Here is a 15,131-nt window from a genome sequence, read left to right on the forward strand (position 1 = left end):
TTGCACACTGTGCTCAGCCCAGATCTCCCCAGCAGGCAGAGAGCCAGTCCTGGGGGCTGAAATCAATATGGACACACTCCACATGGTACCATGTGTCATTCACAGGTGGCCCTAGCTAAGATGTGGCAGCCACCTTGTGAGACCACAGACCATTGAGCCATTATCTGCTGAGTGGGTTTCATAATGAAGCTAGAATCCAGCTGAATATCTTTAACTATTGATTCCAAAAGCCCTCAAGTTAGATATGGAGGAGCAATAATGCCTGAAGATTTCAGGGATGACTTTGCAATATGCTTCAGGTATATATATTTCCATTTAAGTCACTACTAGAAAACCCTCCAGAAAGCAAAGAACTTTCTGCACAAGTTAGGATTTTGTCTCTTCTTCCTTTTCCCTCAGAAGAAGTAGAGTGGCCTAGAGAGGAGGGAAAAACAGGTTAATGGGGTAAACAGGTAATAGAAAAATATTTGACTAAATAATGGCTGAGGAGGTCTCCAAGCATAGCGGGTGGGAAAGGGTCCTTGGCCGGAAAGTCCTGGGAAATAGGTGAAGAATCAAAGTTGGAAGAATGGTGAGAAAGAAATCGAAAGAACTGGATGACAGGAGTTATTATTGGGCCCAGAAAGTGAGCAAGACAGAAGGTAACAAGTCCAATGGGAAAGAAGGTGCCCAGAATTTAACTAGTGCTTTTTAGGATTTAGTCAGAAGTCATAGAAAGTCCACTGGAAGGAAGAGAGCTGAGAGCTATTTCTGGGGAGATGACGCTAATACAAAAGAAAGGAAAACAGCACTGGTTGCAAACCACACAAGCCCAGGCACATGCAGAAAAGCAATAAAATGTTGTTCCAGCAACAACTTGGGCCATTTCACTCCTACCTGGTTTTAGCTGCGTGAGCCTGCAGGATGGATGGCAAAATGAAGAGTAGCTAAACTCAGAGAAAGCACCCAAAACCCCAAACCCAGCAAAACACACCATTCGTGCAAAAGGCCCCACCTGCTGCTTTAACTGATGCACAAGTCGATCTTTTTCCCTCTTGAGGGCCATCACTTCTTCCTGTGTCTTTTTCTTTTTGGAGGCAGACAGTTCCAGCAAGGCAATGTTTGCATCTTTTTCACTGATTGCTGCAAGCAGTGCTTCCTGTCTGGTAAAATAAAGATTATTGTGATGATTTTTATAAAGTGAAAAAAAATCAGCATTTATAGTTGAAATGAACCATGAAGTGTTGCCTCATGGGGAGGACCTATGGATAGTGTTTAAGAAAAACTACCTCCTTGACTCTCAGAATGTACAAAGTAGTTTGGGTCAGAATCCCTGAGACCAGCACACTGTGTCCTCTGAAACACACATCTTTTGATGGTTTCACAGACACAGCTGCATATGAGAAATGGAGGGAGTCAATCTGCCCATTCCTTTCTAAGACAACTACTCATTTATCCATCCAGTCATTCAACCATTCATCCATCTGTCAATCCTTCCATCCAGCTAGCCAGCCAGCCATCTGCCAGGTAAGGTTCTAGGTACCCCAAGACGACTCAACAAAATTGGGCAGCAACTTCAATATCAAGTATTATTTTTATCATGCAAGGTTTTCTTTGGAAGAAAGGCATGCAGAGATAGTTACTAGGGTCTCCTTTAAATTTTCAACAAAATTAGTAACGCTCCCATGCCATTCCACCAAAAACCACTCTCATTTCTCAGTCTTCCTTATCTCAGTAATTACTGCACCATCCACTAAGCAGCCCAGGCCCCCTAATTAGAAGTCGTCCTTCATTCCCTTCCTATAAACTTCTCCCAACCACCAGTAACCACTGGTGTAGCTCTGGTAACCACTGGCTGCCCTGGTACAGAGACCAAAGTAGTCTTTAAAAACAATATAAATCCAGATTCCACCATTCTGTTGGATGAAAAGTCCATTCCATCACCCATTAAACTTCAAATTCAGACCCTTTAGTGATGCCTGCAACTCGTTACACCAACTGGCCCTGAGCACCTCCCTGAGGTCATCTTGTTCCTTTCCTCCCTCCTCAATCACCAGCCTCTAGCACATTTCGTTCCTGATCTCTTTTCTAGTCCCTGAAAATGTTACACTTGTTCTCACCTCATAAGCTTTGCCTCTGCCATTCCCTCTGACTGGAATGCCTTTGCCACAAATGGCACCCTTCATGTCTCAGCTCAGAAAAATCCTCTCTAGCCACTATCCCTAGCAGTGTCTTCCCAGCTTCCACCTTGTACCCAAGCCACTGGCCTGTCACGTTACACTGGTTTTTCATGGAACTCTTTACTATTTGAAAGGATCTTAAGATACTTATTATTTGTTTGTTTTCTAGACTTGACACTCCATGAATTGGAACCTCATTTGTCTTGTGCACCACCAATTCTCCAGCTTCTAGAAGAGCATTAAGCATAAAGCAGATGTCAAAAATATTTCTTCAAACCTAGGGGCAAGATGGGAATAAAGATGCAGACCTACTAGAGAATGGACTTGAGGATACGGGGAGGGGGAAGGGTAAGCGGGGACAAAGTGAGAGAGTGGCATGGACATATATACACTACCAAACGTAAAATAGATAGCTAGTGGGAAGCAGCCGCATAACACAGGGAGATCAGCTCGGTGCTTTGTGACCCCCTAGAGGGGTGGAATAGGGAGGGTGGGAGGGAGGGAGACGCAAGAGGGAAGAGATATGGGAACATATGTATATGTATAACTGATTCACTTTGTTATAAAGCAGAAACTAACACACCATTGTATAGCAATTATACTCCAATAAAGATGTTAAAAAATGTTTCTTCAAGAAATAAGTACGTTCCCTTTATACTTTCTAAAAACTGTGGAAGACACCACTGGATAACTCTTCCTGTCACTTAAAAAAATTACAATGCTTTGACTGCTGTTTAATCACCGATCATTGCTCACTCAGAAAAGTATTACAGTTTCTTGCTCCCATTTTACAGTGCAATTTTCTGTCAACATCTGTCACAAATTTTAACCTGGAATTTTCTGAGACCATTATTGACTAAGAAATGGCTCTCCTGCTATGTTTCATTTAGTCCTCCTTTCCTCTGAGGAGGACTTGTCTCAACCATTTGTGTTACTTCAGCAATATTCTAGATAATTTAGAAGACCCTAGAGACCCAGGAAAGCCTCCATATTGGGTACTTTCTTGCACACAAGTCCTAGGACTAAAACCTGGTCATGATGCTGTTTTGCCTTTCTTTAATCCCCATCACCAGACCAGGCCCTCTCCAGATGTTTGGACAAGATTGTCATTATTCAGATCTCAGATTTTTTTCCCTTTCCACTATAGGGATTTGTATGGACTTTTCTGGGCCCTGCTCATGCCAGGCAGTAGGAGCTTCTGTCTGAGGATCAGTCAGATGTGAGCAGCAGAAATGTCAGGAGATATCTCCACTTTCCAGAAGAAAACCAGTGCAGGCTGGACTACAAATAACAGCATTAATATTCAGCTTCACAGAGCCTGTCTTCCTCTGGATAACATCTTGAGACAACAGACATGTTGGCCATTCATAGCCACTGCGTACTTATACATAAGGCCAAGGTAAAGAGGCTGCATGGACTTCAAATCAGGGAGAACCCAATTGCTATCTACTCCAACTTAGCTACAACACACCCAAAGTGACTGCATTATTTTTTGCCACTCTGCCCCAAATAGAAATTTCCAAGTTTTTAAAATGGAAACAACCTAAAAGACCATTATTTGGAAAATTGGAAGTTGGTAGTACATTTTGCTGTATCCCAACGATTCACTCTTTACAGCTATATGCAGCCATTTAAAATGCTGATAAAAAAAAGCAATGATATATGAAAAGATTTATGTTTGTTGAGAGACTCCATGAGTCTCATATTTCTGGACATTTTATGAGCAAAGGTATTATCTTCTATTCTCACAGTTTTCCAAGGGTGTTTGTAGAGTAAATAGCCTTGGGAGATAGATGTAGTGTCTCCCTTAGGATCAAAGGGTAAACATGCTTACTGCCATGTACAATAGTGTCTCCCTCCAGAGCAAAAGGCAGACATGTTACTGCCCATTATAAAAGATTCAAGTTCCCTAAGCTCAGGGTTGCTCTCCTTTAATGAAACCCATTGCATATACAGCTATTCATCTGGCCCACCTGCCTTGCCTCCACGAGACTTGGGGAAAGGGGTATGGACATAAACATGCTGATGCTATTTTCTGCACCTTGAGCAATAAAGCCGTTGCCTCTGACCCAAAAGTCTCTGGTCTTCTGCCTGCGTCCATGAAACTGAGCCAGGCTAGCCTGTTAGCAATGCCAATAGGGAAAATCTCAGATCCTTCACAGTTTTTGACTTGCAAATGTACACACAATAATATCCCCCAAACATAAAACCATATGCATAGAAAAATAAAATGAGAGGGAAATGCACTAAAATGTTAAGAGTCATTATCTAATGGTGGTGGAATGGATAGGCTAGTTTTTACTCTTTTTCTCCTTATACCTTTCTGTGTTATCTTTCCCTCCCACAAAGTATCATAAGAGTAAACATTAAAAAATTGTAAATGAAGCTTTTCAGTCACCAAATAAACTGCAGGTACATGCTTCAAATACTTGGCATACCTGAAATTTCCTCATTTTCCCATCAAGGTATGTATGTTCTCTCTGTCCTTCTCATTCTTTACACACAGGTAGGTGCACACACACATTTTCACATACATACACGTCTGGTACAATCCACATCATCTCCCACTTGGACAATTACAATAATCTCCTAACTAGGCTCCCTATGTCCACTTTTATATTCCTATGTTCCATGACGTTTTTAAACCCATTTTCCTCTGCCAGGTCAAAATTCAGAATGAGATAGCTTTAGTAACTGTTAAAAGTCATCATCAACCTAAAGAATGACCCTTCTAAACTCCTTTTCTCCTACAATTCTATAACTTGGGCTCTTCATGTATTTAACATGCATTGCTCCTCTTATAATACCAACAAAAGTCCCAATAAATTAATTTAAAATTCCCAGTTTTCTCTTGATCAAAGAAAAACATTAATTCCTAATTCTCTATAGATATTGTCACTAAATATAGCCCCAAATCTAATTATTCTTAATTATTGAACCTCAAATATATTTAAAATCATTTTTTTAAAAGTGTGTTTAAAACCACTCATCAATACTCATATCCATACAAAATAACAATTTTGTTCTTTGTAACCTTTTCCTTATTGCTTGTTTTTTTGTTTGTTTGCTTTTGGCTAACAAATCTGTTTTATAAGTACTGGTATTATATAATGATAGAACTCTGAATAAAATTAGTGTAACAAGGATTACACATATTTGGAAACCCTCATTTAAATACTGGTCTTAAACTAATGATAATTTCTTCTAAAATACCTTGATTGAAATCTACATTCCAGTAATTCCAGTCTACTTAAATCAAAGAGTAATTGGCAGAAGATTTTTTTAAAGTATATAAAACTAGAGAAATATGAACATTTCACACTTTAGGATATCTGAAGAGATGTTCTGAATATGTTAAGGTTATATCTAGCCATTACCTATTTGTACAGGGAAGCCAGGCAAAGCAAATTCTTAATTCTAGGTTGACAGAGCCATTACATTTGTGGTTTTTTTTAAGCAAAAATCTTTACAAAATGAGTTTAAAATAACTTTTTATTAATCTGATACTTTTTAACAAATAGTTTAAATCATTATGAGCTAATTCTGCACGGTTATGGATTTTCATTAACCTTACTTTGAAAGTCAGGAGGGTTTTTTTTGAGGGTGAGGGATACTAAGCATAAATTTTTTCTGAGAATAAGTTCATCTGCTAGCCCTACATTAGCTTCTAAACTTTTACAATTTCCATAAGCCAATGAGCTGATATATCTTAAAGCACTTAATAACAAACACTTCACTGTTTTTAGAAAATAGCAGACATTGAAATAAACTAGGACGCTTAAATTAAATGTTTCTGGGGTTTTTTTTTTGACTCAGCCTTTCAAAACTGAGAAAACTGAAGTATTTGCAGCTCTGCAAAGCCTCCTTTACATCTACATCTTTTTAAAAAAGGCTCAAGTATAAAGAGTATATACACTTGGCTATAAATTGGAAACACAAAGAAAAATCCTCATTAATTTCTTCATCAAGTAAGCCACCTTTTAGATTCAAGGCCAGATTTACATTGCTTCAGAAATTGTCACTGTCCCATCAAACTGAAGAAAGTTTCTATAAGCCTGAAGTCACTTTCAGCACTTAATCTGTCCATTTTGCTTATTCACAGACAACATAAAAAGGAACATATATACTCATCTTTAGATAGTTACTGGGGTTAAGTATATGCCAAAAGCTTGCAGAATTATCTTTAGAACACTGCAATGCTGCAGTATACAATTACTAAGGTAATCTGTCTATGCCCCAAAACGTAACTTAAAATATGAAAAGGAAGCCCAAATACGCTAGAAAGGAAGATAAGATAATGCAAAGAGAAATAAATCTATAAGAGTCTGCTGAATGCCAAGCTAAGAAAGTGGACCATAGACAGCATTTTATCAAAGTGCAGCCTAAACAAACGTCAAGGGGAATAATTTCTTTAACAAATATGGGCAACAATGGAGGAAAAAAGGGGGGGATTCTGTGCCCCTGCATGCATTTAGTCAGGGTTAACAATGGATAAAAATATGTGCAAGAACACATTTAATAACCCTAAGCTGTCATTCAGTTTGTAGGAGGTAGTCAAGATACAGCTAATAAAACACCAAAAAAATGGTTTTAGCCACCCTGAAAAAAATCCTCAAGGGAATAAAACAAAACAGGACTGAAGGGCATCTCCTGCCAAGATAAATGCCTTCTTTCGAGAGTTGCCTGTGGCTAGCCTTCACAAAGAGAGTTCCAGAATCCTCTGATGGTAATACATCCCTACGTCACTTATCACAGTCAATTTAAAAGGGAGCTTTATAAACATTTCTATTTCACTCCCTGTTGCTGTCATTCTATTAATGATGACTTGAGCTCTGACAGAGGGTCTAAAATTAATTTTAGGAGTTGTAAATGAGGCGGGCCAATTAGGAACTGTCATAAATTCGATTGGGGGAGAAGCATTAACACAGTTTTTCCTGTGGGCTCTTGCTTTAGTTAGCTGACCCATCTTTAGGAACACATTCAATTACAAAAGCAGATGCTTAAAAAAGGCATTCCATTAAGAAACGTTTGGATAATTTCAAGGGAAAACCTATATTATGTATGGTGCTCAGCCCACAGTCATGTTCTAATCATAATGTGGGGGAAAAAATTCCGCTCAATCAACTTTTCCCAGTTAATTACTGTTTTCTTTCCCTCATGACCCTGAATCCTCAACCGTAAGTTCAGTAGGAGGTGACTTAAGACAGACGGTGACGAAAGACCCTGTTCAAAACAGCCTCTCTCTTACCCCTGGCATGAGGGTGGGTGAGGTTTGCTATGATCAACCCTGGAGATAGATGCTCATTTGCCTAAATTTTAAAAGCTGTATTTTCAAACGGCATCTTGAGAAAGAAAAGGCTTTTGTTTGTTTTGTTTTGTTTTTCGGTACGCGGGCCTCTCACCGTTGTGGCCTCTCCCGTTGCGGAGCACAGGCTCCGGACGCACAGGCTCAGCGGCCATGGCTCACGGGCCCAGCCGCTCCGCAGCATGTGGGATCCTCCCGGACTGGGGCACGAACCCGTGTCCCCTGCATCAGCAGGCGGACTCTCAACCACTGCGCCACCAGGGAAGCCCAAGAAAAGGCTTTTGATATCAATTAATATCAACACTACCCACCAGTAGAATGATGTATTGTGTATACAGAAGGCCCACGCAGAAAGTGAAGCAGCTTGCATGAGGTGGGCCCACAGGGTGAGATATATTTGAACAATGTGAGTTTCAGCAAGGACAAAGAACAGACCAGATTTGTAAAGGCTGGGTTTTGGCAGCCCAGACTCCTCAATGTGGTTTGCTCTCTGTCGCCCACCTAAAACTGACCTCAAGAAATCGTTTACTCCAATTACAGAGAATTTTGTCTTTGAAACTTAATAGCACACGACTTAAGGGACCATGAGTCTTGTGGAAGTTCTTTGCTCCGTGCACCGGCTTCTACCCCACTACTCTCTCAGGGTACGACCCAGGGAGGCAGCTGGCTCCTCCCTGAGCTCCTCCAAGTGCAACCAGTCCAGGAAGCTCTAAAGAGCCAACATCATGTGCTTCAGGATACAAAGATGTCGGCACCTCTTGGCATCCTGCTACAAAGGGGTATTGGTGAGTCTGAGGCCAGCTGATTTTCCCGTGTGGAAAAGGCCTGAGGCCAAAGGAGGCTGAGTGCCAGGAAGAGGTACTGCCCTCATCCTAAATCGCTTTCTCCATTCCCAGCCCTTTGGAGATTGATAAAAAGGCAATAAGGGATGGGAGGGACCTCTGTCCAGGTCCTGGCAAGGACATGTATGAAGTATTATTGACTACTGTGTGCCTGATCCAGAGAGAGAGAGAGAGAGAGAGAGAGAGAGAGAGAGAGAGAGAGAGAGAAGGAGGGAGGGAAAAAAGAAGAAAATACTTCTTTTGATTACCTTGGTCTATTTTGAGTTTTTAAAACTTACCCATACAAATAAAATATCACTGAAGTCCTTTAGAAGAGGAGATACTTAGTGTCTTAGTTTTGGAACTGAATATACCTGGGTTTGAATCTCAGCAATATCTTTTGTTTCTGTGCCCCTGCACAAGTTACTTTATGCATCTGAAACTTCAATTTCCTCATAATGAACTAAGAAGGATAACAGTAACTCTCTCAGACTGTTGTAAGAATTAAACATGATGATGCAAGTAGAGATTCTGTCCAGTGTCGGACAGGACCACACAAATGTTAGCAATTACTTATTAGTACATAATATGGACACCACCAAATGTAAAGACTCAAAGGTTTTGCATTAATTTCTACTGGGGTCCTCTTTGTAGAAAACATATCTAAATATGCCAATGGGTCTCTTATTTTCAAGACAGACTCTCAGAGAAGCCTCTGAAATTGGTTTCTGTTAAGCTGCCCATTTGACTTTCATGAGGTGATGTTTGTTTTGCAAACAAACTTAAGGAGAAAATAGAGCTTGAATGTAGAGAAGAATATGTCCGTCATAGAAGAGTTGCATCCAAGACCAGCCTGGTCTGACTGTTCAATATCATCCCGTATGAACTGATAGGAAAGGCCACACAAAGGTGGGCAAGATGTGATTCATGCAGTGTGAGAAATGGAAAAGTGATCTTTTAAAGGGCAAGGTCAAGTGCAAAATCTAACCAAAGTCAAACAACTTCAAAACAACAACAAAAAATTCTTTCATTAAAGAAAAGACCAAAACTTTAAAAAAAAACTGGTAAATTTGGAAGGCAGTGAGGGCAAGTGAAATGAAAGGGCTCCCTGACCCAAGAGAATACCCTGTGTCAATGTAATGTTCTATGATGCTCATTCATTCTTGTTATTCCCATTCAGTGATGAGAACGCTTCTATGTTGAGCATTTAACTCTGCCAAGGTAGCTTTCTATATAAAATACACCCAACTAGACTCCCTGGAAAGGTTACTGATGACTGATAATAAGAAAACTAAATACATCTGGACTTCACTGTGGGCCAGAGCTTTGCCAGCATCTACCTAAACTAAACCTATTGTCCATGGATGACCAGTTACTGTCAAGAGACTTGCCTCATCACATTAACTTTTTGGTTGACTTCAAGGCTTGGCCCCCAAGGCAACTGATCAATTATTTTTTTCTTATTGGTAAGATGTATATGTGTGTATGCATATGTGTATTATGTAACTATCCCAAAAGACAGTACATTTTAATTTTCCCTCTACTCTATATTTAAGGCTACTGAGATTTGTTAGTGAGTCTTTGCACAGAGCAGCAAATCGCCCTCCCATATCTTGAACTACATACTTCCCTTCTTAATTTGAAATTTTTGTGTTAAGTCAAACCTCCCTTTGTTTATGTTTACATGGAATAGAATATCCCCATAGGCTATACTATAATGAAAAACAAAGCAGATTGTCATGTCATTGCTCTAAGAGGGATATAAGCAGAAGGAGGCACATTCCAGAATTTCGTTAATGCAACATTTGAAGAAAATCGAATTAAGGTTCTGTGGAGCAGATCTTTGTAGACAGAAATACAAAAAAATTGAGTTTGTTGGAAGCAGCTTCTTTGAGAGACCTCCTATTCATGGGAAGGAAAAAGGCAGTTGTGCTCCTGCGTTGGGAGAAGGAAACATGGAGTGATATGTTTACGTGTGCTGTGGATGACTGTAGCGGCCAGGTAAAAAGCAGGCTTCTAGGAGGGGCAGGAAGGTGATACGTGATAAAAAGAAGGGCTAAACAGATTCCCATCAACTTGAATCTGTTCTCCCTTGCTGTGCCTGCCACGGAACTGAACAACAATTCAGGATAACCAATAGGAGTTTTCCTTCGGAAAGCTGATGACTTTTAAAGCATCCTCAAAGATGAAATTCGGCACGTAAATCTCTTTGAGAAGTCTGGATTTTAGGTCTGCCATCTCGTGGCCATTGCAATAAATTCTACCCTTTTCCACTTTTTTTCCAAAGTAGTTACATCTTTATAATCTATACTCTAAAGAGATATCACAAAGGGTGCTTATTTCTTAAAAAATTAACTTTAGCCATAGGAGAGCTCTGCAATGCAGAGGGAGCATTTCACGTTCTAATCCTCTTTCCACTCACATTTTTCATTCCTTGATGAAAGCCTAGAATCAAATTATCACTTAGTATCAAATAATCATTCCATATGGGATTCGGCCTGCTGAAAAGTCAATTAAGAGGTGATAGGTACGTTTTAGATACCTTTTTTTTTTTAAAGAGGTAACTTAATTGACACATAGTTGCCCACAAATGAAAGTCTCAGCATTTCTGTCCTTGCCATAGATTTGCTAAGAGAACATATAGAATAAAATAGATTGTAAATCCAGCGGGGCTTTGTACCTAAAAATTAGGAGGATGTGTCTTTCTGGAAATAACTTAAAAGTCCAAATGACAGAGATTAAAAATACACACTGCAACATAGTGAGGGGAAGAAGTGAGACCAAATTCATCACAGTTCTATGCTGGCAAGAAATGGCTAAAATGCCTCCATGAAAACAGACTGAACCTGTCTAAAGGACACTCACTAACCACTTGTTGAATGTGTCAATGGGAGAGAAAGCAAATGCACAGGGCTGTTTTCTTGGTAAGGCTTCACCAATGTACCATAACCTATAGACTAAAAAGAGATGCAAGAACATATCCAAAGACGATAAATTCATTTCAGAGCCCAAATTAAAGAAGTATAGAACTATAAACACACACACACCTAAACTATTGCATTGCTAAGCAAATGATTTAAAAAATATGTAGAACAAAGAGCAGCAAAAATCAGCTAGTGAGTTCAAAAATAATGAGAATTTATATCTGTTAGTTTCCTGAAATTTCTGTATTCATGAATACAATATGTGGGACACTACTAGGGCTCCTTCTCAGAGGGTGAGGGAACATGAAACCAGACAGCGGATGAGGAATGAAAGAGTCTGGTAAACTACCTGAAAGCACTCCACATCTGGAAAGAATCGTGGGGGGAACCAGCCCAAGACACAATGGTATAGAAAGCGGTCTCAGATTTACAGTATGGGTGGCCCTGTGGCTCATGGAAGTGAAATTTCCACTCTGGGAGGAGTGATCACTAGAGGCAGGAACATTTCTGACGTGAAATTATGAAGTCCAAGCAGAAGCAACTGAAATGAACGTGTTCCTCTGGGGTGGCTGTTTACTGGTCACACAAGGAAGAATAAACCAACCAGATGATCAGAGCCCAGTTCTTCAGTCCCTTCAACATGACTGCCCACTGCACACCAGGTACCAGAGATGAAAGGACAAACAAAACAGGCACAACCCCTGCTTCCTTAGAGCTTGCCACACAGCAGATCCCAGAGACTCTCTATCCACATAGTCATGAGATGAGCTGACCCTGCAATGATGCCACAAAACACAAGGAAATACCCTTCGACTTCCATTAGGAACAAATACCAGATCATCAGCAGTACCATGCAAAGAAGATATCCATGAATCCTTTTTACCAATTTGAAGGCTGGGAATAGGAATCCACGTGGCATCTCCACCCACGTGTATCAAATACTGGGATAACTGATTCAAAAGCTCCCTCCCATCCGGTCCTCTTCATTCTCAGTATCCAGTGCAATCCAGCTACAATCCAGAAGCTCAAAAACAAACAAATAAATAGAAACACAAAATTTTATATTTATAGCTATTAGACTGAATGATATGAAGTGTTTTTGTAGGTCAGAAGAAGTCAAATATCAGAAATTTCATGTAGTTCAACCTAATAGTTTTCTTCCATAATAAAAGCAGCTTTACTGCTTTCTTTGTTTGCTTGTTTATAATAGGTGCCCATTTTCATTCTTTATCACTTTCTACTCTCAAAGATTTAAAAGGTTGAGGCATTTCCCTCTCTGCAATATCCAACTCTTTTTTTTTGCTGTTAAGGTAGTTTTTATTTATTTATTTTTAAACATCTTTATTGGAGAAGAATTGCTTTACAATGTGTGTTAGTTTCTGCTGTATAACAAAGTGAATCAGCTATATGTATACATATATCCCCATAACCCCGCCCTGTTGCGTCTCCCTCCCACCACCTCTAGGTGGTCACAAAGCACCAAGCTGATCTCCCCGTGTGATGCAGCTGCTTTCCACTAGCTATGTTTTACATTTGGTAGTGTATATATGTCCATGCCACTCTCTCACTTCGTCCCAGATTACTCTTCCCCCTCCCCGTGTCCTCAAGTCCATTCTCTACGTCTGCGGTCTGCGTCTTTATCCCTGTCCTGCCCCTAGGTTCATTAGAACCTTTTTTTTTTTTTTTTAAGATTCCATATATATGTGTTAGCATACGGTATTTGTCTTTCTCTTTCTGACTTAGTTCACTCTGTATGACAAACTCTAGGTCCATTCATCTCACTACAAATAACTCAATTTCGTTTCTTTTTATGGCTGAGTAATATTCCATTGTATATATGTGCCACATCTTCTTTATCCATTCATCTGTTGATGGACACGTAGGTTGCTTCCATGTCCTGGCTATTGTAAATAGAACTGCAATGAATATTGTGGTACATGACTCTTTTTGAATTATGGTTTTCTCAGGGTATATGCCCAGCAGTGGGATTGCTGGGTCATATGGTAGTTCTATTTTTAGTTTTTAAAGGAACTTCCATACTGTTCTCCATAGTGGCTGTATCAATTTACATTCCCACCAACAGTGTTAAGAGGGTTCCCTTTTCTCCACACCCTCTCCAGCATTTATTGTTTGCAGACTTTTTGATGATGCCCATTCTGACTGGTGTGAGGTGATACCTCATTGTAGTTTTGATTTGCATTTCTCTAATGATTAGTGATGTTGAGCATCTTTCATGTGTTTGTTGGCAATCTGTATATCTTCTTTGGAGAAATGTCTCTTTAGATCTTCTGCCCATTTTTGGATTGGGTTGTTTTTTTGATATTGAGCTGCATGAGCTGCTTATACACAATGTCCAACTCTTAATCTCACATATACCCATGACTAACCACTAGAGGCAATTAATCCAGTCCACAGGAGAGAGACTGCTACGCAAATCAGAGGGGGAGGAGGGAGATTAGAAGCTAAAAAGGTGACAGAGCTCAGTCCCTTTCAGACCTGGAAAACCACTTAGTGAGAAACATCCTGGTGACCAGACCCCAACCTGAGACTAATTACCACTCCCTGAGATACTGACCTGTTGACTGATTGCTTTGAGATCAGATCATCTATCTCCCAGGACAGCCTTGAGGCTGTCCAGCCCCGGTGAGCAGCAACGGAGTACCTTCTTTTAGATTTGAACTTCAAGTCACAGGACCTGAGGCAGAAGTTCAAAGAAGAATGGGGCTGCAGAACTCTTAATGGGGTTTCCAAAGGCTCATTGATGAGAGGCCCAATAACAAAAAGGACCTTTGAGAATGGCAACACACTCCTGGGTAGTAGCATAAGAGAGCTGTCTAATGTTGTCAGCCAGTGTCTTAATCTCCATCTATATCTGAAAAGAATTTACTACAGCCAAAAAAACTATGCTAAGTGCTAAGAGGGATCAGCAAGGGATAAGGCTTGCAAACACTTCCAGTAAAGAAAGCAAATGCATATGAAAACTTAAATCACAAAAGATAAATAATAGTTGATTAATGAATGACTCCATTGTTAGGATGAAGGATAAATGGTTATTAATAGTTATCACTGTGTTTGCTGTATGATACACAAGGCATAAGTAAAGCACATTATTTCATTTCATCCTCTCAAATTATCCTCCAAGGAAAATGTTATTATTATTCCTATTGTAAAGTTGAGTAAACTGAGCAAGTTTTAAGTAGATTGCCCAAAGTCACATTACTTTTTTTTTTATAAATTTATTTTATTTATTTATATATTTTTGTTTGAGTTGGGTCTTCGTTGCTGTGCGTGGGCTTTTTCTAGTTGCAGCGAGCAGGGTCTACTCTTCGTTGTGTTGCGCGGGCTTCTCACTGCGGTGGCTTCTCTTGCTGCGGAGCACGGGCTCTAGGCACGTGGGCTTCCGTAGTTGTGGTGCACGGGCTTAGCTGCTCGGCGGCATGTGGGATCTTCCCGGACCAGGGCTCGAACCCATGTCCCCTGCATTGGCAGGCGGATTCTTAACCACTGTACCACCAGGGAAGCCCCCACATTGCTTTTAAATGGTGGAACTGGAATTTGAATCCAACTCTGTGTGACTCGGTTATTTTGCTAAAATGCTTGATTGTAGGAAGTAAGGAATGTCCCTTTGGTCCGGGATGACGGGGGTTAGCCTTCAGAGAGGGCAGGGCTGACAGATGAGTATGAAGGAAGGCTGGACTGGAAGGGCTCTGGAGGGAAAGAGAGGCTTCCAGGTGGTGATAAGCCTTTGAGGAAACACTAAGAAGATTCGGCCATTTAAAATTATTTCTCAAAAATGTCATGAAGAACCTAGGGTTAAAACAGGAATAAAGACACAGACCTACTTGGGAATGGACTTGAGGATATGGGGAAGGGGAAGGGGAAGCTGTGACAAAGAGAAAGAGAGGCATGGACATGTATACAC

The 15,131-nt window shown here is 40.3% G+C and overlaps 1 protein-coding gene across 13 annotated transcripts in view; it reads right to left on the reverse strand.

The window, feature by feature from the left end:
• Positions 1-15,131, reverse strand: part of ERC2 (ELKS/RAB6-interacting/CAST family member 2) — a 985,114-nt gene that overhangs the window by 248,370 nt on the left and 721,613 nt on the right. For all 13 annotated transcript variants that reach the window (XM_060111325.1, XM_060111324.1, XM_060111322.1 and 10 more), the window contains one exon: positions 995-1,142. In XM_060111325.1, coding sequence (XP_059967308.1) covers positions 995-1,142 — 148 coding nt within the window. The remainder of the gene's footprint in view (positions 1-994; positions 1,143-15,131) is intronic.

The sequence above is a fragment of the Mesoplodon densirostris genome, chromosome 10 (assembly GCF_025265405.1).
Source record: "Mesoplodon densirostris isolate mMesDen1 chromosome 10, mMesDen1 primary haplotype, whole genome shotgun sequence".
NCBI lineage: Eukaryota > Metazoa > Chordata > Mammalia > Artiodactyla > Ziphiidae > Mesoplodon > Mesoplodon densirostris.